General features: G+C 43.1%; 2 protein-coding genes across 6 annotated transcripts in view; one reads left to right on the top strand and one right to left on the bottom strand.

Annotated features, from left to right (window-relative positions):
- The window catches only part of elp4 (elongator acetyltransferase complex subunit 4), a 78,889-nt gene extending 72,209 nt beyond the window's left edge, over positions 1–6,680 (bottom strand). The window contains exons 1-5 of one of the 4 annotated variants that reach the window (XM_029144514.3): positions 6,470–6,573; positions 5,874–5,909; positions 3,308–3,767; positions 2,104–2,225; positions 774–908 (exon numbers count right to left, since the gene is read on the bottom strand). In XM_029144514.3, coding sequence (XP_029000347.1) covers positions 774–908; positions 2,104–2,196 — 228 coding nt within the window. In that variant the 5' untranslated portion in view covers positions 2,197–2,225; positions 3,308–3,767; positions 5,874–5,909; positions 6,470–6,573. Of the gene's footprint in view, positions 1–773; positions 909–2,103; positions 2,226–3,307; positions 3,768–5,873; positions 5,910–6,469 lie in introns of all 4 variants that reach the window. The other 3 variants (XM_055507276.1, XM_041070038.2, XM_029144512.3) reach the window with 3 other exon arrangements.
- immp1l (inner mitochondrial membrane peptidase subunit 1) lies at positions 6,421–17,869 on the top strand. Of its 2 annotated transcripts, none has more exons than XM_029144516.3 (6): positions 6,421–6,544; positions 12,432–12,539; positions 12,648–12,736; positions 12,962–13,088; positions 17,164–17,274; positions 17,729–17,869. In XM_029144516.3, the coding sequence occupies exons 2-6, from the start codon at positions 12,435–12,437 to the stop codon at positions 17,807–17,809; spliced, it is 513 nt and encodes a 170-aa protein (XP_029000349.1). In that variant the 5' UTR covers positions 6,421–6,544; positions 12,432–12,434; the 3' UTR covers positions 17,810–17,869. The 2 variants fall into 2 exon arrangements, with proteins under 2 accessions (XP_029000349.1, XP_029000348.1); XM_029144515.3 differs by lacking the exon at positions 6,421–6,544 and adding an exon at positions 6,674–6,830.
- The last annotated feature ends 5,179 nt before the right edge of the window (positions 17,870–23,048 follow it).

Genomic DNA, 23,048 nt, shown 5'->3' with positions numbered 1-23,048 from the left:
TAGTGGTTTGTAAAGACGATTTTACAGGGAAAGGGGGAGAGGTGAGGAAAGGACACAGATATAAAGAAGTTTCCAGGGAGAGAGAAAGAGGGAGAGGATCCCCAGGGACACACTGTGTGCTGTTAATCCACATAGCGATATGGATTATAGACCGAAGGAGGGAAGACTGCAGAGAAGGGGAGGGTCACCTCTCCTCAAAGCGGAAGAAAGAGTGCAGGGCTGCCAACCCTAGCAGGGGGAAAGGCAGGGATTTAGGGGAAGACAGAGGCGCAGGTCTGGGTCACAGGGTTGAGCGAGCAGACATGTCAATGCACAGGCTACAAAGTACTCTTGTTTCCCAGGCTAAGCAGGGGTGCAAGCGTGTGTGTATCTGTGTATATGTGAGTTGGGGACCACTGAAAAGCCTACCTATCGCCAGCTAAGTGTGAGTAATCTGGTCCAACTCTGAAAAGAAAGGCTAAGGCCTCATTCACTCCACAAAGGAGTTTAGAAGCTGATGGATTTAGTGGTGAAGACAACTGCCAAACTACTAAGATCCGAGAACCAATGCTCTACTTTCCCCTATCAGTAACAGTGAGACTTGCACTTTTATGAAAAGTTCTAATGCACATGTTACAAATATATTAATGCAAACTCTAACATAAAAAAAGGTTGAAAGAATTTTCAATTCTGTATAATTTATTAATCCCTATGGAAAGTTGCTGGACACCTGCACATACATGACAGCTCTGCTACTCGCTCCCCATCAGCTCTGGCGTTAAAAGTCAGATTACCTGAACTTTTGGAAGATTTTGATAGCGCCAGGCAATCTTCATGGCATCCAAACTATTCGAAGGTTCACAAGAGAGCAAGGGCTGCTCCAGCGGCTTGTGTATGGCAACATCATCCAAGATGGGAGCTGGGAGTTCCTGTGCAAATACATTCAGTTCAAACAATTAAAATGTTTATTAAAGCCGATTTAGAATTTTGTCATTGTCTTTTTGTAACATGAGAAGGGCTTCATTGTACCACACTGTTGCAGCCTTGTCTATTCATAGACAATATGTACATTAAATAACCTCTCCTGTAGGTGAACCTGTTCTTGCCCTTCAATCAAAGAGAGTTTCCACAAACATAAAGCATTCAAGACACCTGGTTAGTTGTGGTTCAAACATAGGGGCATGTGAGAAATTAATTAGTAGGAGCATAACCAGTAAACAATTACTGCAGTGCATGAAAAACAAAGTCTTTTAAATCAGATTAATTCTGATATGGGTTCTTGTGTAACTGTTATTGTAACGCATAAACCTTAGCAATTATGTAAGTATTACCATACCATGAATATAGCTGTGAAAACAGTAAATGATGTGATATATCCCCACTGGGAGTTTCCTTCTCTTAATAAGTCTTTGATATGTAAAGAGAGGGTGAGGCTGTGACCCCTCCCACTATCAATCAGTGTGAGAGAGGCCCTCCTCCTGTATGGCAGCTTCTGGAGCTATGGTCCTCTTTACAGAGAGATCTATCAGGAAACATTTCAACAATGCCACAACCATGCCACCCTCGACCCCTCAAATACCCCCACTGACCCCAGAGAAAGCTGTACGCCTATACTACCTGCTAAATCATGATCAATTGATGATGTTGATGGTTTGTTTCCTCCATATGCCTTTATCTGTTAGTTACAGATAGAGCAATAGAAAGAGTAAACAGACACATCAGAATGTAAAATTTAGCCAAAATTAACACAAGATAATGGCATTGATAATAAAACTCGCAATATTCATGACAATGGAGATGGGAAACACAAAAAAGTAGTTCCAACACTCACAAGTACAAACACAATAAAGGAAAGTTGTGAGTGTAAAGGAGTGCTGAAGAATAAATATTTCACTTTTAACTGTGGAGTATACGTTGTTGATTAACTGAGTTGAATAACTAAAAAATAAAAAATAAACCTTTTTCAAAAGTGTTGTTTTTACAGGACAACTTTTCTAAAGGGATGATGGTGAAACAGACATATTGAGGCCATCTTTGCTTCTCTGTGAATGACTTGTCAAACCTTGAGAAAAAAAACAAATTTCTTTCTTAAGATATTACAGCCCGGACGTCATCTAGCCTTACCTGTAAGATGTCATCTGGGTCATCCTGAGCTGTAGCCACAAAAAGTTCATGTCGACACACCACTCCTTCCGAGAGGAAGTACTTTAAGATCATACGAGAGTAGCTATCATATCGGTCCTCCTCTACACATGACAGAAGAAACAAGAAAAGTCAAATAACCAGACATTGCCATTCAAATTGTTATAACATCTTTCCGATGAAAAATATATAAGCTTCAAGTCTAAAATAAGACTGTGTCTCTTTCTGACACCACAGACCCAGCAGTTCATGACCACATCATAACTGCTGCGTGTAATTGATGTAAGGACCATATCCAGGTTACTTTTTGTAGGGAACAGATGGCAATTGGCATGTCATAGAAACATAGGTGTTACTACGTGACCTGACTATCAAAGCACACATGACATTTTCTCTTCTCTTGTTAGGGTCCAACAGTATTCCTGTCCACATGCACGTATCACATCCCCAACCAGCAGCAGAGGTGAGATGGAGACACCTGTCTTAAGAATTCAAGTGACCCCTCCCAAGGAAACGCAAAGGTAAAGCAGCTGTCAGGGCGACTGACAGAAGAAGGCAGAAGTAGGATAACATGGTGCCTGTCATCAAAATGCTTCCTGACATGTGGTTCAGTTGAATCTCTGGACTTTCATTTGAATCCTAATGTGAATGGCATCCTTTCATTATTATCTTTGTAGTGCTAACACATCAAGGTTATTCATAAATGTAAAAGATGGTGAAATGCAATACACATGTGGAGGGCAGTTCTCAACCTTGGCTGGTGTAACTGAATCTCATTTATTGTTTCAGGCAATAATAATAGCACCTGAACCAAAAGTTCAAATATACTTTCCCAAACATCCAGCCTAATTCTAAAACGTAGCCTTATTCAGTGAACACAGAGTGGCCACCCGGCTATTTCACTCCCCAAACCCACAGAAATGCCAGGATCATCACCATGAAACCCCCTGAGTGGGGCAAATAACTCTACCCAGCATGCTACTGATGCTTCCTGTCACAATCACCATTTTAGAAAGATTTCATAGGCCCCTCCACACAATGACAAACAGTGGACACGCAGACAAAGGCCACAGTGACAGTTTAAGGTAATGGGCATACAGCTGACAGTTTGGGAATGACATCCTGACGTGTCATCCTCGAAAATCTAGAGAATTCCCCCTCCCACGTTCCTGCTCTATGTCCTCACCTACGGACTTAGGATGGCTCAGGAAATTCCATGGCTCTTCAATTTGTTGTCGGTGGGGCTCCCTGTTCTCTTATTGATGGGTTTCTAGGTCAGCAGGCCTTTGTGGCTTTCAGCAGGCCCCACAAAGACTCCCAGATGGGCCCTCTCAAGATGGGGCCTATTGTGGTTGTGTTTCTATGGGAGCCTTACAAATGGAACCTCCAGGAGTCATTAGGCTGTTGAGGTGGGGGGTAAGGAGAGGGGGTGGGCAGGAGGTGGTGGGGTATAGAAGCAACAGGGGGTGGGGGGGCGGTCATATCTTTGAGGTAGATCAGTCACTCTAGCCAGTCATGGGATGATTTTTTTCTTCTTTTTTGCTTATTCGGACTAAGGTCTGGTAACAGGAGGGAAACGCCTCAGCTTCATTTGCCTTTACACAGGGGAGTGGGAGAGCAGGAGTCCTGAATCATATCTGCTAAAGCTGTAGGGGGAGGAGACAAAATATCTAGGTCAGAGTGTTTTTTCCCCTTGTATGAGTCTTTGGACTATGAAGTATTATTACTGCTACAAAGAAGCTATATGACACACAAATGAATAAGCCCTTCATGAAAAATTACAGAACATAAACACTACAGAACGGTGGTTATAATCTACTAAATAGCAATTTGCCCATTGTATTACTAATTAGTACACTGTAAATACTTAGATCTCAGATCATAGATTTTGACTCCAGTGACTGTTCCTCTTTGTACCTTCTGTACCTGTAATCTGAAGGCTGACCTGTCAGAGGCTTACTGTACAGTTGTATGTTACATTAAATAGCCTAATGTCCACAACTTATTGGCATAAACTGGCGTATCTCTCAATACAAAAGCTGTATTTAGCATTTTATTTGACAAACAATAAAACCATATTTTATACTAGAATGCTCAGAGGGACTCCTCCTTCACACATTAAATCAATTCTGTCAATAGGCATTGTAGTAGCTAAAAAATAGAAATGTGAAGTATGACAATTTTGCCTAATTTAAAAAACTGGAATAATAAAATTGCTTCACATCAAGAAACTAGATTTTAATCATTTAAATTGTCACCATCAAAGATTAACTCAGACTAGTTTTTCTCCCTGAGGAGACTGGCAATATTTTTGTAAAACAATAGTTTCTGTAGCTATTGATGGCATTTGTTCTATTACTATCCAAAACTGTAAAATATTTAAATCTGTGTTTTTTTCCATTTAATTAATTTTATGGTAATTATTATGAGAACAATGAAATAAAAACTATACATGGTCAATACAATTAGAGCTGGTAAGCTTTGTTCTTTCAAAAACACGAGACGAGAGATCTTCAGACAGCGGCCATACTGAGCTGATCCCCCTCTGGTTGACAAATCAGGATGGACAGCTCAAGACACTTCAAAGACAGACAACGACTAGTCTGATAATTTTATGTCTGTGTCTCACAAACAGGCCATCACGGCTAAAGGGGCAGACTGTAGGAGATGACTGCCTGAAACAAACATATACAGCAAACTCCCCCATCCCACCCACTCCCACAACAAATCAGACACACAGAAAGCACAGTATGTGCACACACTACTCTTACAGAGACAAACAGAAGCGAGCGCACACACACGCATTTCACCTTTACTGTGTCTCTCATTACTAGATGAAACCAACCGTACATTGATTCACAAAATGGAAGGGAAGAACGCATTAGTGTGTAATCACTGACTCCTGCATCGATTGGGGGGATGAATTAAAGGGCAAAGCAATATCATCACTTGGTATAGGCCTTAGCTACACACAAATTACAGCTTCAAGGGGAAACATGACTACCTTAACCTTACTGTCTATGGGTGCATATAGCCTAGCCTATGATGAATAATAATAATAATAATAATAATACAGTGGAGGACATTTACATCACGAGAAAACCCACTTGTATTGAATGTAATTCCAGGACTTGTATGACGCATCTGCAGATGAGCATATTAATTAAAAATCTCAGTTGAAGTGTGAACACCTGGGATTCTAAATGGTAACCTTCAGGTCATTGATCTATTTGCCATTCGGCTAAACAGTGACACACGAACCACAGAGAACCTAAAAACATAGACAGCATTACATGCTGTAGTATATATATATATATATATATATATATATATATATAAACTGGATGGCTGTTATACTGGTAGGCTGGTTATTACGCCATTAACGTTTCTTTCATGACGCCAGTGAGAGGCAAGGTAAGGGAGGCCTGGAGGTATGAACATAGGGCTTCATTAATTATAGTAAAAATGTAAAAATTATTTCTGAAGGCAAAGCTGAGAAAGACAAATTTTGCAATGTGTGTTTGTGGGAATGACTGTTCGCGAGAAGGAAATAAATAAATTAGAAGAACATATACTTACGAACCAACCAGTACAAATACATAGTATCATAGTAGTGACTTCATACTTAGTTAGTGGATATATGTTATATAACTATCTATCTAAAATTCTTTCCAGAACGCTTTTTGATGTATTTAATAATAAATAAATGTGTTTAGATCCAATTGAAGTTTAAACTAAAGCTAGATGCTCACCTACAAGAAGTACCGTTCCAACAGCTAATCCACCACCTGTTTGTAAAACAAAAAGAGAAGTATTGAGTGAGTTCATAATATAATTTTCCTATATCTGATATAGTGTGTCTGATATATATATATATATATTATTTATACGCACACACATATCAGTGTCACATTATTTTCAACACTGAGCTAAATTTAAACAACATTTCAAAAGCTAAACTTTGCTTTTACTTCTTCAACCTTACAATGAGTTTAATATCAAAACATTTGGTAAAATGTTTGAGTAAAGAAATGTAACATTCAATGTCATGAAATGTTATGTTTCATTATGTGTTCATGTGTTTCATTAGATTTACAAAAATATATATTCTTGAACTATAAAAAAAACTTTTTAAACACAACTTTCAGCAAAAAAACGTTAAGGTAACTTCTGCTGCACATTTTACTCTCAGTACAGTTTACCTGCCCTGTGCTAACCGTGAAATACTTATTTTAAGATGATAAAACCTCAGCTTTACAGTTGTAAATACCCTGTATTTTTCCCGGCTAACGCTACATTAGGAATCCCAGTTAGCATGTGTAGCTACTGCTAACGTTAAACCACTAACCAAGGAGATAGTCGAGAGACGTGACACCGGTGGAAACTAAGAGCTGCCCGTTTTGAACCGAAGGTCTGGTGCCAGGTATGGAGATTAACTTGCTCCTTGTTTTCTTCTGAAAGCTCGTAGTATTGAGCGGTAAACGTTCAGGTGAGGGTTTACCCACACTGTTCACTGGAGCTGCCATATTGCTAGTAACGTGGTGACGCCTGATGCTGTTTTGGAACCCATCATCCAATCAGCGACCGGTTTGGTGCAGCTGAACCAATGAGGGCAGCGTTTGTTTCGATGTGGCGAATTAAAGCCTTCAACGACAAGTTCAGTTTGTGTTTGTGAATGTATGCTCAAAACTCGGATTTCACATTCATAGGTGAGTAAAATAACGTGGTTTTCTATGTTTTATCTAATGTCGCCTACTGTGTGTTGGGTGAATTAGGTATGAATTGGTTTGTATGTAGTATATGTAGGTTTTTGGCGATATCCAGACGCTGTTAAATCCCCCATATCTGAGCTGAGTTCTCTTATTTACCGCTATGACCTTGTTGGTATAATACAAAACATCACAATCCCAGACTGAGATATTGAATACAAACAGGGAAATATAGGCGACACCTGTTAAGCGTGTAGATATGTTAACAAGCTATTATTTTCTTGTCTGCAGGTGTGCCTTTCATATTTTATCCTAGTGCAGTCTAGTCTACTTTACTCTGTATCCTGCCAAGGACTGACCTTTGTAAATGTCTTCTACTAAGTCTACCCACCAACAAACATCTGTGCTTAGATGTGCTAAGAAAGGCTGGGTAGGTGTAAAATTGAGAGGACGAACGTTCAAACCACCACAATCGTATTGTACTTAAGAAACATGCTGCAACTTCAAGATAACATGTGTACGGTGATGAGCTCCCTCACTTTATGTGTAAATGAATGTAAATGTCACTCACTAGTTTGATGTCTGTGAGTAACTGTCTCTTTGTAAGGGACGTTAAACAACAAAATATAGACTGCAAGGCAGTGCTCCACAGCTGTTTTCTAGGTCCTACATTTATGAATCAGCTCAATGTCACAATATTATGGTGCATTTGAATAGAGCGGAAACATAATTATCATTTTGTCTGGCAAAGGACCTTTTGACAGTGAAAGCCTCTCATATATTCAAGAACACCAAATGTTCTGTCAGATTGGACGCACTTCTGGTAGAGGAAAGGCCAGTTTTCTTTGTATAGTATAATGTCCACTATTAATACTGGTTGACTGATGAGTGACCGCTGTAATCCTTGAGACAGCTGCAAAGAGCTTTGTGTGGCAGAGAAAGGCCAGAGGCAGTGCAAGATCACAGGATACTGTAAGGCTCCAGAAGAAGCAAGCGCCCAACTGCTCACTTTACAAATGCTCTCAGCAGAGGCAGCCCTGCTGTTTTGACAGCACTGCTGAGATTTATATGTGCTGACAGGGGACCAAGGGAATATATCTTGACAGACAACACTGGGCATTGTGGAAAGCCTATATGAGACAAATAGGATGCGCTTACTGACCTGCATATCAGAAAGAGAAGAGCCTGCTTCAGCAGTGCGCGATGTGGCTGTGGAAACTTTTCCCACATCCTCTGAGCCGGTCACCTGATTTCCTGTTCTCCTAAAGCCCAATTTAACCCTGGGCTCTGTGCTGGTATCAACATAGCAGCCTAATTGTGGAGAAATACCACAATTTTCCCTTTTTTATCAATATGTCATCTCTGCCTGTGTTTTTCTTCAGTGTTTTTTTTATCACTCTCTGTATCTGATTGAACCATATAATAGCAGCAGTCATAACATGCCAGACCTTTCCTGGTCAGTGTTTTGGTTTCTTAAGTCTAACTCTGCCATCGTCTGAGAGAAACCGTATGACTCTTGTGTCCGGAGGATGCAAGATTGTCATCAACATGCACCTTATTTATTTGGTTTGCGTTGAAAGAAATGTTATATTCTAAGGGTACATGTACAATAGGCAAAGGATGGGTTTCGTACACAGCTAATTATGGTTATGCATGTAACTTTTTCCATTCATTCAACATATGTATTGTTTGAATGTCTTTAGTTTGGTTTCCTGAGATTTGTTCACAAACGAAAGGTTGTGGCCATTTTTAGAGGGTCTATTTTTTTTTCTCCTACTGTTTAAAGAGACAATACACGAACCATGCTAGAATCAAAGGAGATTACATTCTTCAACGTTGTAGCTTTGCTTTTAGGTTGAGTCGTCTGTCACTACCTACTGTTACAATGTATCTGGCTCTGAGGGGAGCTGGTCAAAGCAAAACACAAACTCCTTTTGTGAATCTAATGAAACACTGATAAGATCTTTGATTTCTCTCAGCACCAGGACAGCACCATACATTTGCTTGTGGTCAATACAATAAGGCTTAGTAGCTGATTTTTTTCCCCATTCAGTGTAATTGGCTGGGGACTGTGTCAACCCACACTTCCTTTCACTTCATAGCAGTTGTATTCATATCGCTTGGCTATATTTGTTCTGTCTGACCCATTGATTGTGGGTTTAAACCTTTAGCTCCTCAAATAGTAACCTCTCAGCTGTTTCACGGCTGTGTTGCCGTTAGCAACCATGAAAAGAGCAATATGGAAATCAGTCACTTTGATTAAGCCTCTGATATAAGGCAGGCCTAGAAGAGATGGGGCACTCTGATACTTTTACATCTGTCATTCCACCCAGCCAGGTGTCTGTGTCTAAATCAGCAGGATTATCTCTGATTGACTGATATTTGAAACAGACCCCCCTGCTTGCCAAACCTCTGCCCTTTTTATAGCTCGCATTAAGATCAAATCAAACTCTGCTCAACAGGACTAATACCCCACCCTCCTCTGCCTTCTGCTGTCCAGAGGAAGGCATCAGAGGTGGGATTCGTCCCCTCTCTGCATCAAGCCTGCTCCTCCAGACTCCCTTCCATCTGGGATCCTTAGGGAGCAGAAGAATATCTGACAAGGGGCTTGTAAGCCTCTTAGCCCCCCTGTTGCCCAGCTCTCTCTCAGCCCATGTTTTCCTAATTTAGTTGTGTAAGGAGACCACTGCAAGGCCCTTGTGTGCTGTTTGGATTGAGATTCTCTTTGTGGTTCTAATAGACTGGCCATGTATATCAATTAACACCAGTCGCCAATGGCAGGTTCAAATCTCTTGAGACAAGTAGTGTTAATACACTTAGATTATTGTTATTGATGTTCACTTATTGATGTGAATGTGATGTGTTTAGTTTTGCTTGCCACTCCTGGGCTACATAGATTTTTGTAGTGGATGTATTCAAACAAAAAAAATAATAATTAAACTTATTTCAAGTAATTGAAGTAATAATTATCTTAAGTATTTATGTATTGGCCATAACTTTAACTTGACTTTAAAAACATTTGTTAAACTTTTAACATTTCCAAGGTCATTCTCTGTGTTTATTCTTGAACCCATCACACTGGCTGACATGCATGAACAATAGCTACTTGCCCAATGCTTATTAGCTTCTTGAGGAGCTTCACTGTTCTCTGCTATTGCGATCACGATGCCTCTTTGTTCATGTCACAGAAAAAAGAAAAGAAATCATCAAATTCATTCAATTTTTTTGTACTCTCCTAAATTGTGTACTCTCAGTGTCTCTGACAGCCGGTGGATACAGTGATAAGTATCCCTGCTGCTGCCCTTTCTCCTGGTTGTGCAGAGAATGCTTTCGCTTTGTTTTTTCATCTCCATGCGATCGCTCTGCCTTGCGTGAACAGCGCTGCCTCGGTAAGAGGATCACAGAGTTAAACACACAATAAGGTGTTTCCATTGGCAGCTATTAATTTGGAATCCCCCTCTTTTCGCCACTGTAGCATGGCATGTAATCCTGGATTAACAGAGAGACTTTGTGTTAATTTACAGCTGTAAATTAGCATTCGCTTAATGTTGGTATCCCCCAGCCATACACATGTGCTGGGTATTAGGGGCAGCAGATAGTGTGGGCTACTCAGGGGAATTAGCAGTAATAGAGATGCAATCAGAGGTCTCTGCGGATGTCCAGCTCCTTCTGAGTCCCACAGGAGTCACTGCAGATCATATATACACATTTTATTATAGGTAATAGTATTGACTATGTACAGCTACATTGCACACACACAGACACACACTATCAATGACAGAGGGTGCCTCAGAAAACCAGGCGGCTGCATATGGACTCTCTTGATATCAGTCACTGGCCGTGTGATCTTGTTATGCAAAGTCCCTTAATCCCTACCTATGATGAATGGAATGGAGGGGGGGGGGTTGAAACAGAGATATGAGGGCAGCTGTTCGGGAGGCTGTCCACTGCACAAGCAAAGATTCCTGATCCGCAGACTAGCAGAGGGAAAAACATGTAAAAAGATGAGAGTGTGCATTACATTACTGCAATCAGACAGACGCTGGTGGGGGAAACCAAGAGCAAGACAAATAGAGTTGAACATGTCGCCTTAGTGCAGACCTGAGATTCACATTAACCTTTAGACCACTTGCTTCCCTACAGAGGAATTATAGGGCCAGAGGTGTTATTGCACTAGCTGGGGGAGAACTGAGTTTATAGTTCTTCTAGGGCTGGAAAAGAAACAACAGCTGGCTCCGGCTGAATAGGGGCACTTCATTTGGGCCCTGTGCTGAGCATATAGATGCCCTCCTTCACCTGCCGCGGTGGTGAAAAGCAGAAAGTTGCCGGGGGTGATCAGAGGAAGAGCAGAGTAGCAGCACGCGGGGAGGTGAAAGGATGGAGTTGGTTCCTTTTGGATCAGAGAGGATGGTGAATGGGCCAAAGAGACAAATCATGCAAGGGATGAAAGAATGGATATAGAGTGTAATAGGTGGAATATAGTTGGCATGAATGGGAGAGCACTGTGTGTGTGTATGAGTGAGAGGAGTGGAAGGGGGGATGTGGGTAATGGGATTAGGGGTAACACCTTTGGCAGGGCTGGAAGAGCCACCTGACACCCGGTCTGTTGGGGACATGGGGAGAAAGAAGGGTGGAGGTGGTGGGGCAAGGGAGAAATTGGGGGTCTAATCCATGTCCATCTTTGGGAAGTCATTCCCAGGGCTCTGCGGATTTGGGGCTTTGGTTTCCGCTCTGCTTGCTTTGGTTAATAATACCCTGGGAGGGCGAGAAGACATGGAGAGAGAAAGAGGAACAGAGACAGGAGGAATAAAGGAGACGGAGAAAGAGATTTCTTTACCCTGTGGTGGAGTGGCAGTACGGCAGCTGGAGCTGAGAATGTTTGAAGTACAGACTAACCTCTAAGCGAAACCGTATCCTCCTCTTAACATACAATGTCAGTCTGTTTGCGTGTCTGCGTGTGTGCAGGTGCGCCTGCAAATGGCCGTGTGTAAAGATTGACTTGCTTTCTTCTGTCCACCCAACAGGTAACAGGTTGTGGCCTGAGTAAAAGTCAATAATCGGAGTGTGGCTGGGATGTTTGCTCAGAAGACACGAGGCCCGTCCTGGTGTGTTTGTTTGTGCGACGGGTGCAGGGGGGTGCCGTTGTGTTTCTGTGGCGCTGACAGAAGTTGATAACTGCTCTAATGATTTTGGTGCTCGCGGAGGCAGCGCAGAGTCAGGGATTAGCGGCGCACGGTGCAGAGCTGCTTGGCTGGATGTGTCACAGCTTGTGTGTTTGTCCATCACCTGAGCGCGAGGTGTTGATTGGTCCATCCTACACAGGACCAGAGTTCAGGGCGGTTTTCTGGTGTGAACTGGCCACTCAGCCTCTGAGAATGAAACACCAGGGAATGTGCCATCTTAGCAGTAGGCCAACTGTGACAACCTTGTCCACACCTTTAAAAATTAAACCCCAAACAGCTTTTGTTCTTTTAGAAACCATGTAAAGCCTACCATAAATGGACTGAAAGACTGAGCCATCACTATTTAACGTACAAACCTTTTGATAACTGTACACGTTACATTTGACCCTAACTTGTGTTTTTGTGTCTGTGACCTCAGGTGATGTTGCGCAGTCTCCTGGGGAAGACGTTGGGGTTTGTGGGCTACACGGTCCAGTATGGCTGCATTGCACATTGTACCTTTGAATATGTCGGAGAATTTGTGATAGTATGTATTGAGGTTACACAATTAATGACACTTATTTTTATTTTCAATCACCTGTCGCCTGTGTATGGGAAACCTTTGTTATTTCAATCCTCTGTTCCATGTCCACAGTGCTCCGGTCCATCCATGGAGCCCACCATTGTCAACCAAGATATTGTCTTCTCTGAACGGATGAGTCGTCACCTTTGCAAAATACAGACGTAGGTTCCCTTTTTTTTGCGGATTTATGTGCTTTTTACAGTCTATATGTATTCAAAACGCATACATTTTCTGGCCATTTTGCTGTGATCCCAAAAGAAATTATAAAAATGTGCATTATCAATTAGCAGTAATTCAGTAATAGCGGTTTCTCATAGATGTATGTGAATATTGGATATTTTGTACCTCGAGTTGTTTCAGATTAAGTTCTTTTTTTTTCTTTTCAGGGGTGACATAGTAATTGCAAAGAGTCCATTTGACCCAAATATGAACCTTTGTAAAAGGGTTATTGGATTAGAGGGTGACAAGATCTGCACAAGTGGCCCATCAGATGTGTTCAAGTCCCACACATATGTGAGTATGTCTACATCAGACAAAACTGGTGCTTTTCCCTTTTTTTTTGTTAACAGTCTCATGCTTGATTACCTGCTTTACTAAGTGCAGTTCGTGTTGGTGGTTTTACTGTTTGGCTTTCAGCCTCTTAGGAAGAAAAATATTACAGCAAAATGAAGAATAAAGCGAGAAGATATTTACAACAAAACACTTTAGTTTGTTTCACCTTAAAATGAGAAACAGAATCTCTATGCATAATGCAGAAGAAAATCATCTCTCGGTCTGTCTTTGCGTACACGCCGCAGTCTATAGGCTGTCGTCGTCGTTTGCATTTTAGGCCGCGCACTTCCATTTTGTGTCATTGGTCAAAATATCAGCTTTTCACAACACCTATATTTCCTCAGAACAGTGATAACGCCAGAGAGTGAGCAGGGGTTCTGCCGCTGAAACCACTGTCATTGCTTTTCTATTACTACTCTCCCCAACGCCCACAGCTCAGGCCTGCAATCTCTCTGAAGCCTGTTAGAGTTAGTGCCAGCCGAATGGACAGACTGATGGGTGGGCGGAGGTGTGCGTGCAAGAGTGCGTGTGTATGTGTGTGTACATACATCCACAAACCAAAGGTTGCATTTATGATGCATGTTTTTGAATTTATTGTGTATTTTATAGACTGTGGGCAGCCGGTGGAATGGGTTCAGCAAAACATAGCATAGGGCCAAACCTGTAAGTGTCATTCAACAAATGAAATAGGAAATAAAGAGGCTTCTCTTCAGCTAGCTTCACCTCTACATTCAGAGGACTTAACTTGTGATAGGTGACATCATTACGCTGTGATTCGTGATCTCGGGATGAAGTGACAGATGTGAGTTTCAGTCGTTTTTAAACCTGCCACTAGGTGGAGAACTACATGTTTACTGTTTAGTCTGTAAAGTTTAGGTTAAAGTTTGACTTTAACTCGTTTTGTGGATTTTTATGCATAAATTAATGAATTTGTGTTGTGTGTTTCTAGTCATTTGATGAATATTAAAAATATTCCTTTGTGTTTTTCTTCTCATTTAGTCTAATTACATTCTTTGGGATCTGTATCATACCACTATTTAAGCTTATACGTATTAGATTAGATTAGGTTTGTCCATCAGGGCGATTCCCTGTAAGATGTATATATTTTTTTAAACTGTAATTATTAGTTTTAATGAAAGCCATTTTGTTGGGAACATTGGTTTAAGTAATCTTTAACCATAGGTTTTTCCACTCTGATGAACTTACTCTTTCTATTTGACTGCAGCAATTTCAGTCCAATCAGCTCCGTCAGTTAAAGTACAGCCCACACCACTGCATGACTTAAGACTCAAGGGCGTTCAAAGGACGTCTAGATCCTAATTGATTTAACAATTGCACATTGACAAATTTGTGACGGTTATGTCACTGTTGTGCATGGAATTAGGGGCAGTCTTGTACTGGCTTCTAAAACTATAGGAAGATCTGAAAACCTTAAGAACCAACATCAGATTCTTGCCTGTAGATTTGTTCATTTACAGGTTTGTTTGTTTGGTTATTTTTTTTCCTGTTCTGGTAAACTGAAGTTGGCAAACCTAAAAATAACCAATAAGCTATTCACCACAAAGCCACATAACTTTGCCATAGTATTTTTTTTTTTACGAGACATTATATTTATGTCATAATGAGGCAACTGAGAAAATAACCACTGTTCACATAAACGTTTAGGTTAGCTTAAGGACTTTCTTGAGAGACTTTAGTTTGGATGAGACTATTAGCGTGAGACATTATGGGAGGACCTGTAAAGAAGAATTTTAGAAGGCGGTGTTAGACCCTGTCATCGCCTTGTGCTTTGTTCTGACAGAAAGGCAGGTCTTCTCCACCCTGAGACATCCAACAGCAGCCTAATTGCCCTGTCACCTGTTAGGAATCATTTCTGTGTCTGAGCTATTGTGTCACAACAATGACACTTGATCCCTAATATTACAGCAAGGAGAGAGAGGGCGACCCAGAGACAGGAACGCTGTGTTCTTTGCCGTAAAGATAGACAGAGTAATATGGCGTAAGATGACCTCTATAAGCCTGCATGTATAATATAATTCATATAATACGTTATCTCAATCATGTTAACATGAGCGCTGTAATGGTGTGGCTGTTGAAAAACACACCTCCGCAGTGAGGAGAGCTCCACTTTCAGCTCTTCTCGACATGTCTCTGACAGGTACACAATACCTCACGTCAACTCCTCCTGCAACCACAGGGAGGGTGAAATCTCTGCTATCCATCACCAAGCGCTGCCAGCGCTGGGACTCTGTGTAGAGATACTGCGCCTCGGCGTTTGGTGCCTTCCTGGGTCTTTAAAATCTGTTCACTAGTTAAATCTATTACTCTGTCAAACGTTGCTTTTTTTATATTGCTGCTGTGCTAAAATGACACGTAACCGTGTAGAAAAAACAATCATGGATTATCGGTTAAATGTTATCTGCATCAAAAACACCAACCTGGTAACTGGTACTGAACTGGTAAAATCATCTTCCATCACAATGGTGCATTTGGGTAAATAAAAATAGATCATTAACAAAACGGCACATTAAATAAATGTGAGAGGACCCTTTACACCATAAAGGCTAACTGTAAATGTGTGCCAAACCTAACTGAATAGAACGGGATGGAACTAATCATAATATTCATTCTATGTATTAATATTTGAAACAGTGGTTTTGTTCTTTACACACCTGTGACTTGCAAAGTGTTATGTCCCAGCTTTCCTGCTTGTTGAACTGGTCAGGTGTCAGAACTCTTGATTTTCTTCTCCTCAGGTCTCATGTTTAAAATTCAGAATCAAAACCTGTGTTTTTGGCTGTTTTCATTTGGATCTCAGTGACCATACTCTTTTTGTTGAGCGTTGATCTGCTCTAGTCGTTGTTCGACTGCGGTTTCACCCAAAACTTTCCTGAGCTACCTCTGGGTTTGTAGCACACGTATAACAATGGCTTTTTCTCAAGGAGGACAAGGAGAAACGGGGGTTCTGGTTTGGCAGATGACAAACGGTGGCGTTTCTTTTTCTTGTGCTTGGGAGCCAGCATATGTTACCATGTTAATGAGGTGTAATGGTGGGAATCCAGCATGCTGACATATGGTTCTCAGATGACTCCTTTAATGATATTCATTTGTGTCGTCGTTATTCAGTGAGTTGTTTACCTCATGTTAGGTCAACATGTCACTGGCTCGTGATTATGTCACATCATCTGTCTCAATTATGGAATATGAAACAAAAACACAGGGTCCCACAGTAGGACAGGAGAACATCATCACAGAAGAGCCGGGCGACGGGAATGAGGAGGAAGAGCTGAGGCAAAGCTGTGACGTCACTCCAGTGTGGCTGGCGTTCGGTTTCCTTTATTCATACCATTTCTTTCCTCCAGAGGACTTTTGCCGTTAAAAAGTTAGGCAACACAAAAATAGACTCGTGGATTGTGATGCCCATTATGACAATATAATGTGTTGTTGATCCTGTCTGCACATATAGGGGGACAGCACACTTAATTAGGGCCTTGACAAGCCTACTCTCCTAAAGTGATGAGATTAATCATAATTGGTGTCACTGTGAATTAGTGCCCGCTTGGATAAGCGCCCCACTGGCAGGTCGGACCGCGGTGGAGACCCTTGGACACTGCTGCTAGCCGCGGCTTAGCCCTCTCTAGCTTCCTCTTTCCCTCTCTCTCTTCTCTGTCTGCCCAGCTCTCTCAGCCCCCTCTCTGGCTTTGCCCTCGCTGGGTAAGAGGGGCGCAGATCTCAGGCAACAGCCTAATGACCCTGTTTGAAGTTCTCCTAAATCCCTCCCGACCCTGCCCGTTACCCATGACCCCTCGCCTAAGACGGTATGGGGTTAAAGAGAGACATTCAGGTTGGCGTTAAGGCCGGAGAGGCAGGGAAGTCTGAGGCGACCGGCTGGGGGCGGATGGGGTTAAGGTAGATTCTGACTACATAATTAACTAATGGTCAGAGTTGGAATTCTATGGGATTCTTATTGTTTGCATTAAAAGAGCCTACATTCATGATTCTTTTGACCTATTTCCATATGCGGTGATGCTTTTAGGTTCCAAAAGGCCATGTATGGCTGGAAGGGGATAACCTTAGGAATTCCACTGACTCAAGGAGCTATGGCCCCGTTCCCTATGCCCTCATCCGAGGGCGGGTTTGCTTAAAGGTAACGGAAAAGCACACTTCATTTTGTTGTATTTTCAGAAATTATTATTATTTTTCGTTCAATTAAATTCAATTCAGAGCTGTGAGTCAGTTGGATGTTCATATCAAGTGTGTCTGATTGACCAAAGCCTGGACAACATATTGTCTAGCTTTCCATTCTGCTGTGTTGTCATGTCACTGGATGTCATAGCAACCACGACCCTGGAAGCAGGTCAATCAACCTTCTGTCCATCTGATTGGACAGCGGCACTCCACTGGAGGCCCTGTTACAACAGCTGACGAAATAACAACCTCCTCCATGAAGTCGGAGCATCATTAAAAGCTGTATTAGCAAATGTGTCCGAGTAGTTAGGAAGTGTGTTGTACATAACGGTTGGAAGCCCTTTTAGTTTGTTGTTCTGTGAGGGTTTGCAGTCTTTAACTAACAGTTTCTCTGTGGCTTTTGTCCTACACAGCTCTGGCCGCTGCACAGTTTTGGGACCCTGAGTGAAAGCCCAACAAGACGGATCACAGAAACTCACCATGACTCAGACTGAGTCACCCACTTTGTTCACATGGCTTTGTTTTTCAATAAACCTATTTATTTTATTAAATAATACATGCTTCATCTCCAGATTTATTTGAATGCTTGTTGCTGTAGTAGTAGTAGTAGTAGCCGTATTAGTAGTAGTAGTAAGATCTATCTAACAGCTTTGTTAGGTGCACAAGGTTTATGTTACAGACTTTGCTTATTCACTATTATTATAATTTATTGTGGTTGTCTTGTTTAAAAAGTTTGTGTGTGATCTTTAGAGAGAGACAAAGTTCTGCACTGCCAAGCTCATTTTCTTTAAAAATATTATTAATTTCGTGTTTACCTTTCCTAAAACAAAAGCTCTCATGTTGTTTAATATTTCATCAGGCTGCCAAACCAATTGAAAAAAATGTTAACATTTCCCATTTAACCATACATTATTAATAAGCACTTACTTAGAGCCTCTTTCGTCATTGAATAAGTGTGTGTGTAACCAAACTTGAATCACACACTATTGTGTCGTCAGGTTCTGGCAGTGTGGCTCGGTTCCTGCAGTGAAGGATTAAGAGTCTACTGGTTAAAGTGAGCTGAGTGAAAAACCTAATTCCTGTTATGACCAGGTTTCGCAGTAGTAACCTAAGTTGTTGAATATAAAATCTGAAAAGGCACAAAATTAACCAGTAGAAGAAAAACCAATACAGGCATGAGAATCTATCCCATCTGAGATCTCAGTGTAACAGAATGTATTGTACTGCTCATTTATTAGGCTTGCTCCTCCTCCTCAGACTTTCCTGGATGCAGGGACATAACGGCACATTCGCATACTGCGCTGTGGAAGCTCAGCTGGTCATTCTCCGAGGCAGAGAGGGACTCTTCTCCTTAGAGCTCCCCAGGGGAAGTGAGTTGGAGGCAGCCGTGGGTCCCTGTCCAGCTGCTTCCTCTGTCTGCAGGGGGCCAGAGGGGTCAGAGACAAGGCTCCCTGTGACACTGAATTATCTGCCTGAGTGTGATTGTGCCTGCTGGGAGGGAAGCTCAAGACTGAGCGTGTGTGTGTGTGTGTGTGTGTGTGTGTGTGTGCGCATGAAAAGTATTTATGTTGGGTTTTGCTCCAAGCACAGCTTTGTTTTTCAAGGTTTAATATTCATCTGCTGCATGTCAACACGGTGCCAGTGTTCGGCTGAAATGCTGACACAAGTAATCTTAGCATGTCCCTTTAAACGTGCTGCCCCATAGAGGGAGCTATGGCTGTTTACTGATGCCTCTCGGTGGCTGCTGGACCAGAGCGTCTTATCATGTACATGCAACAACGGAGGCCCGTCCGCCCTATAGTGACGCCAGGCTTGAGCTGCATGTTACTTGACATGACTATCTTGTATGTCACTTTGGGACAGAGATGACCAGGCAGAGGTGTATATCATTACCATGCTGAGTGGGCACTAGGCTCGGAGTGGGACAAGAAGAGTTAGAGCTTGGAGGAAACGGACAACAGACAGATGTGCTGAGGTCTGCAGCAGCACACGGTCAGGCTGTGGCCTGTCAGCGCGGCTCAGCTGTGTCTGCCGCTCCGGTAGCAGGAGATGGGCACGTACCAGAAGCTTACCTGGGATTGGGATTGTACGCTTTGCAGTGATATTGCGCTTGTTTCATTTCTCAAGGATGAAGTAGTTAGCAGTTACTGGATGGGTGAATGCCGTAGTTCTAGCTCTATCGTAAATAACTGGCTAAATGTTAGTTGGTTCATGCCATTCGCGTTGCTACGTGTTTAAAGTGTAGCCCAATACTCATCATTGCATCCCTAAAACATTATTTAACCCACGGCAATAATATGCAGTGTGTGCACAGCCATCACACAGAGTACAGGCGCATCACAAAACCACACACGCTTTAAAGCAACGTTAAGACTTCCTGAATATTTTATACAGTACAACCAGATCCGCTTGTGGGATGTTGATAATGATTAGTTGGCACAGAACAGCCCTTGGCCACTGTATTCTGTAAAATTGTAGCACAAACGGGTGGAAGAGGATAAATAACAGATGGGGCGAGGGTAGAGAAAAGCTGAAATTGGGGCTGAGGCAGAAGGACAGGCCGTGTGTGTTCACCAGATGCCTCAGTTCACTTTAGGTTAACGGAGTCAAGACGAGACAAGGACGTGTGCAGAGACACGTGAAGGCGCAGAGCAGGACCCGCGTCACCGGTGTTGTCCCGGTTTGTTTGTTTTCATATGCAGACGCAAACCTGGGTCAGACGCTGCAGTGTTAGCGGTGCTTCCGCTGACCAGAACGCGGGAATATCCCCGCCCTGACAGAAAATAGACCCAAGCCCTCGGCTCCTGCTCCTCTGACTCGGATCCGCAGCAATCTCACCGTCGCCCCTCAGATTTCCTCCCCTCTTTTATATGTCTTTTGTATTTATTCATCCTGTTTTCTCGCGTTGCTGTTAGCTGATAAGGGAATTGCTCCTTTCATTGACAGATCCTTTCATTCCCTCTTTTTAATCAAGCCTGTTAGTACTTCTTAATTAAGACATCACAGTTGTGTTTGATCATTCGCGTGTGTGTGCATGTGTGTCTATGTGTGTGTGTGAGAGAGAGTGTGTGAGGGTGTGTGTGTGTGTGTGTGTGTGCCACAGAGAATAACAGAGAGCATGAAAAGGAGCTGGGAGACTCCATCAGTCCCTATTCTCCATGTGAAGATGACTGAACAGCTTCAATTGGGACACACACACCGTCTCCATCTCGGCTTCTTTAGCCCTTGAGGCTTGTGGTGTGTACATCTCGAGCCCGAGCCAACAGCCGTCAACCTCCAGAGATCCATACTAGACAGATGGCATCAGAAGCCGGGTAGGACGGCTATTGAGCTCCCTACTGTCAGTTGGTTGTATGATCAGAGACGCCAGGCTGTCAATACCCACAGCCCACTAATCAAAGTGGAAATTAAAAAAAAGCTAACCAGCACAAAGAGTGTTTAGAAGGCAAAACTTAACTTTGCTGCAGTTCATTTTAAAAAGTCCGGCAGAGTCCAAACAGCAAAAGTAACACTGGCGGTATTTTTAAAGTCGGCAGCACCGCGGCGCTGAGGGAACATTAGCCAGACTCCGCGGTGGAGTTTCCCACCCCTGAAGGCAGCCAACACTGTTAGTGCTTCTTCCCTCTAATGGAGCGGGTGGGTGGAATTACGTGCATGTACATACAGTACACTCACGGAGGGTCCTAACAGAAAGCTATGGGACCTTTATCCTCAGGCAAGGACTGATGCAGGAGGGGGGATGACGGCAGCCTTAGTCTGACAGGCCTGACCTATATCCCTCTGCTTAATAGAAAGAGGGACAGAGTAATTGGCAGATACACATTTGCTGTTAGGAGCGCTCCCTTTCGAGATGGTGCTCACCGAGGTCAGCGCGGGGCAGGAAGGGTGTGGAGTTTGTCTCCTCGGCCGAAATCCTGCCCATCGCACACTTAACAAGCATCTCAAGATCATCACGATCCGTGTCATTAGGATGATCAGGTCCGATGAACTAAAATGGGAGTCCTTTTTCGGGGTGGGAGCGGTCGTGTCCCGGACACCGTAGCGGGAGTGGAGGTCCGTTCTGCCTGGTTTACTGATGGGGGCTGTTTGGCTTCCACACGATTTAGCAAAGGAAACTCTGCAGCGCAAACACAAACAGACACAGACTGATCCAGGCAATAACCGTGGGAGCCGACACAAAAGAAACACAAACACGGCCGGCGACGCATGTGCGGAGGAGAGGGTTATTACGGTCCATGAAGGGAAAGCGTGCTGTACCTGTGACACAATCTGCAGTCACAGGTCGATGGGTTTTGGTTTGCCACCGAGGCAGACGACGGCAGCGAAAGAGACGCGAGGCCGGGACCGGACCGGACCGGACCGGACCCGGCTCCTCAGAGCACGACGGAGCGCTGGCACGGCCAAGCGCAGCATTGCGTGCGTGTGTGTTTGTGTTCCTCTTCGGTCACTGTAGTTCAAAAGCTGAACCGCGTCCAAGGCTTGGTAATGATGCAGCCAGCCACAACACACTACAATAACCAACAGTCTATCGCCGGCCAATTACTGTCTGCCGCAATTATATTTCCAATTCAGAGGTAACGGGGAAAAGTGGCACAACTCAACTAATCATTTCGAGCAATTACTTTTAAAACTAATTAGAATGTCAGGTTCGGCTGTGCGTGCCGGAGCTCGGGGGAGGTTTTTGTTTGTGTTTTTGTTGCTGTTTTCACTTTGTCAAATGGGTGGACGTGGAACAAGAGAGCCAGAGGACAGGGGCGGCATCAGCAGCGGTGCGAGCCAAACATCAACCGCCGCCGCGAATGAAGGCGCTCGCTTATTATGGGAGCTTGAGGAGTTCGGGGAATCCGTTGTGTAAGAGGCGAAGCCGCGCCGGTGCGGTGAAACGAGTTGTCGGTGACGTCAGCTGAAGTGCTGTGAGCGAGCGAGCGAGAGAGAGAGAGAGAGAGAGGGCGAAGAGTTTGCAGATCTGTGGAGCCTCTGATGAGAACAGGAGGAGGGATGCGAACAACACCGAGCCCCGTTGCGTTGTGATGACTTTAATTGGATTAAGACGAATTGGATGGAATGGATTGTTACAGTCTGAGTTCTACCACAAAAGTCATGTTGGTACTCTGATCAGATTTAAAATCTAAATCCACTGTTAGTTTATTAGGTTGACATGGATCACATGCACAACGTTATGTTTTTTTAAATTCACCCATAAGTTCACAATCCTACAGTCTGATGTATTATTCATAAGTCGTACAAAGACATAAGTCTTTTCTTATGCGATGCAGCTGGTTGAGACGCACACACACACACATTCACTTTCAACAGAATTGACTGGAGCCTCTCCGCGAGGCTGATTCATCCAGTGATGCATCCTCAGGGTCAGCGTGAGACCAGTTGACCCAAGACGGTAAACGTAGACAATGTGAATGCACACTTTTTAATGAGATGCGAACGGGACAGCGACATTTCCGTGCTGTTCGTGAGCGACACATTTTAGATTTGTTTGGAATCAGATGCTCTTTAGATCAAAAGTAAACACGTGTTCAGCGTTGTGACGGTGATGGCCCGAGTGGTGATAATTACTCTTGTCTCATGTCACATGTCACATGTTCTGTGGGTTTTACAATTAGCAAAGGAAATGCTTGGGATTTGCATTATTCAGTGTTTGCTCTGGGACACGATGGTGCAAATAAACACACATTCTGGTCCTGTACACACAGACGAGGCACACACACTGAATTG

Source organism: Betta splendens, chromosome 3, assembly GCF_900634795.4.
Source record: "Betta splendens chromosome 3, fBetSpl5.4, whole genome shotgun sequence".
NCBI lineage: Eukaryota > Metazoa > Chordata > Actinopteri > Anabantiformes > Osphronemidae > Betta > Betta splendens.
This window is presented reverse-complemented; position numbering and strand designations above follow the sequence as displayed.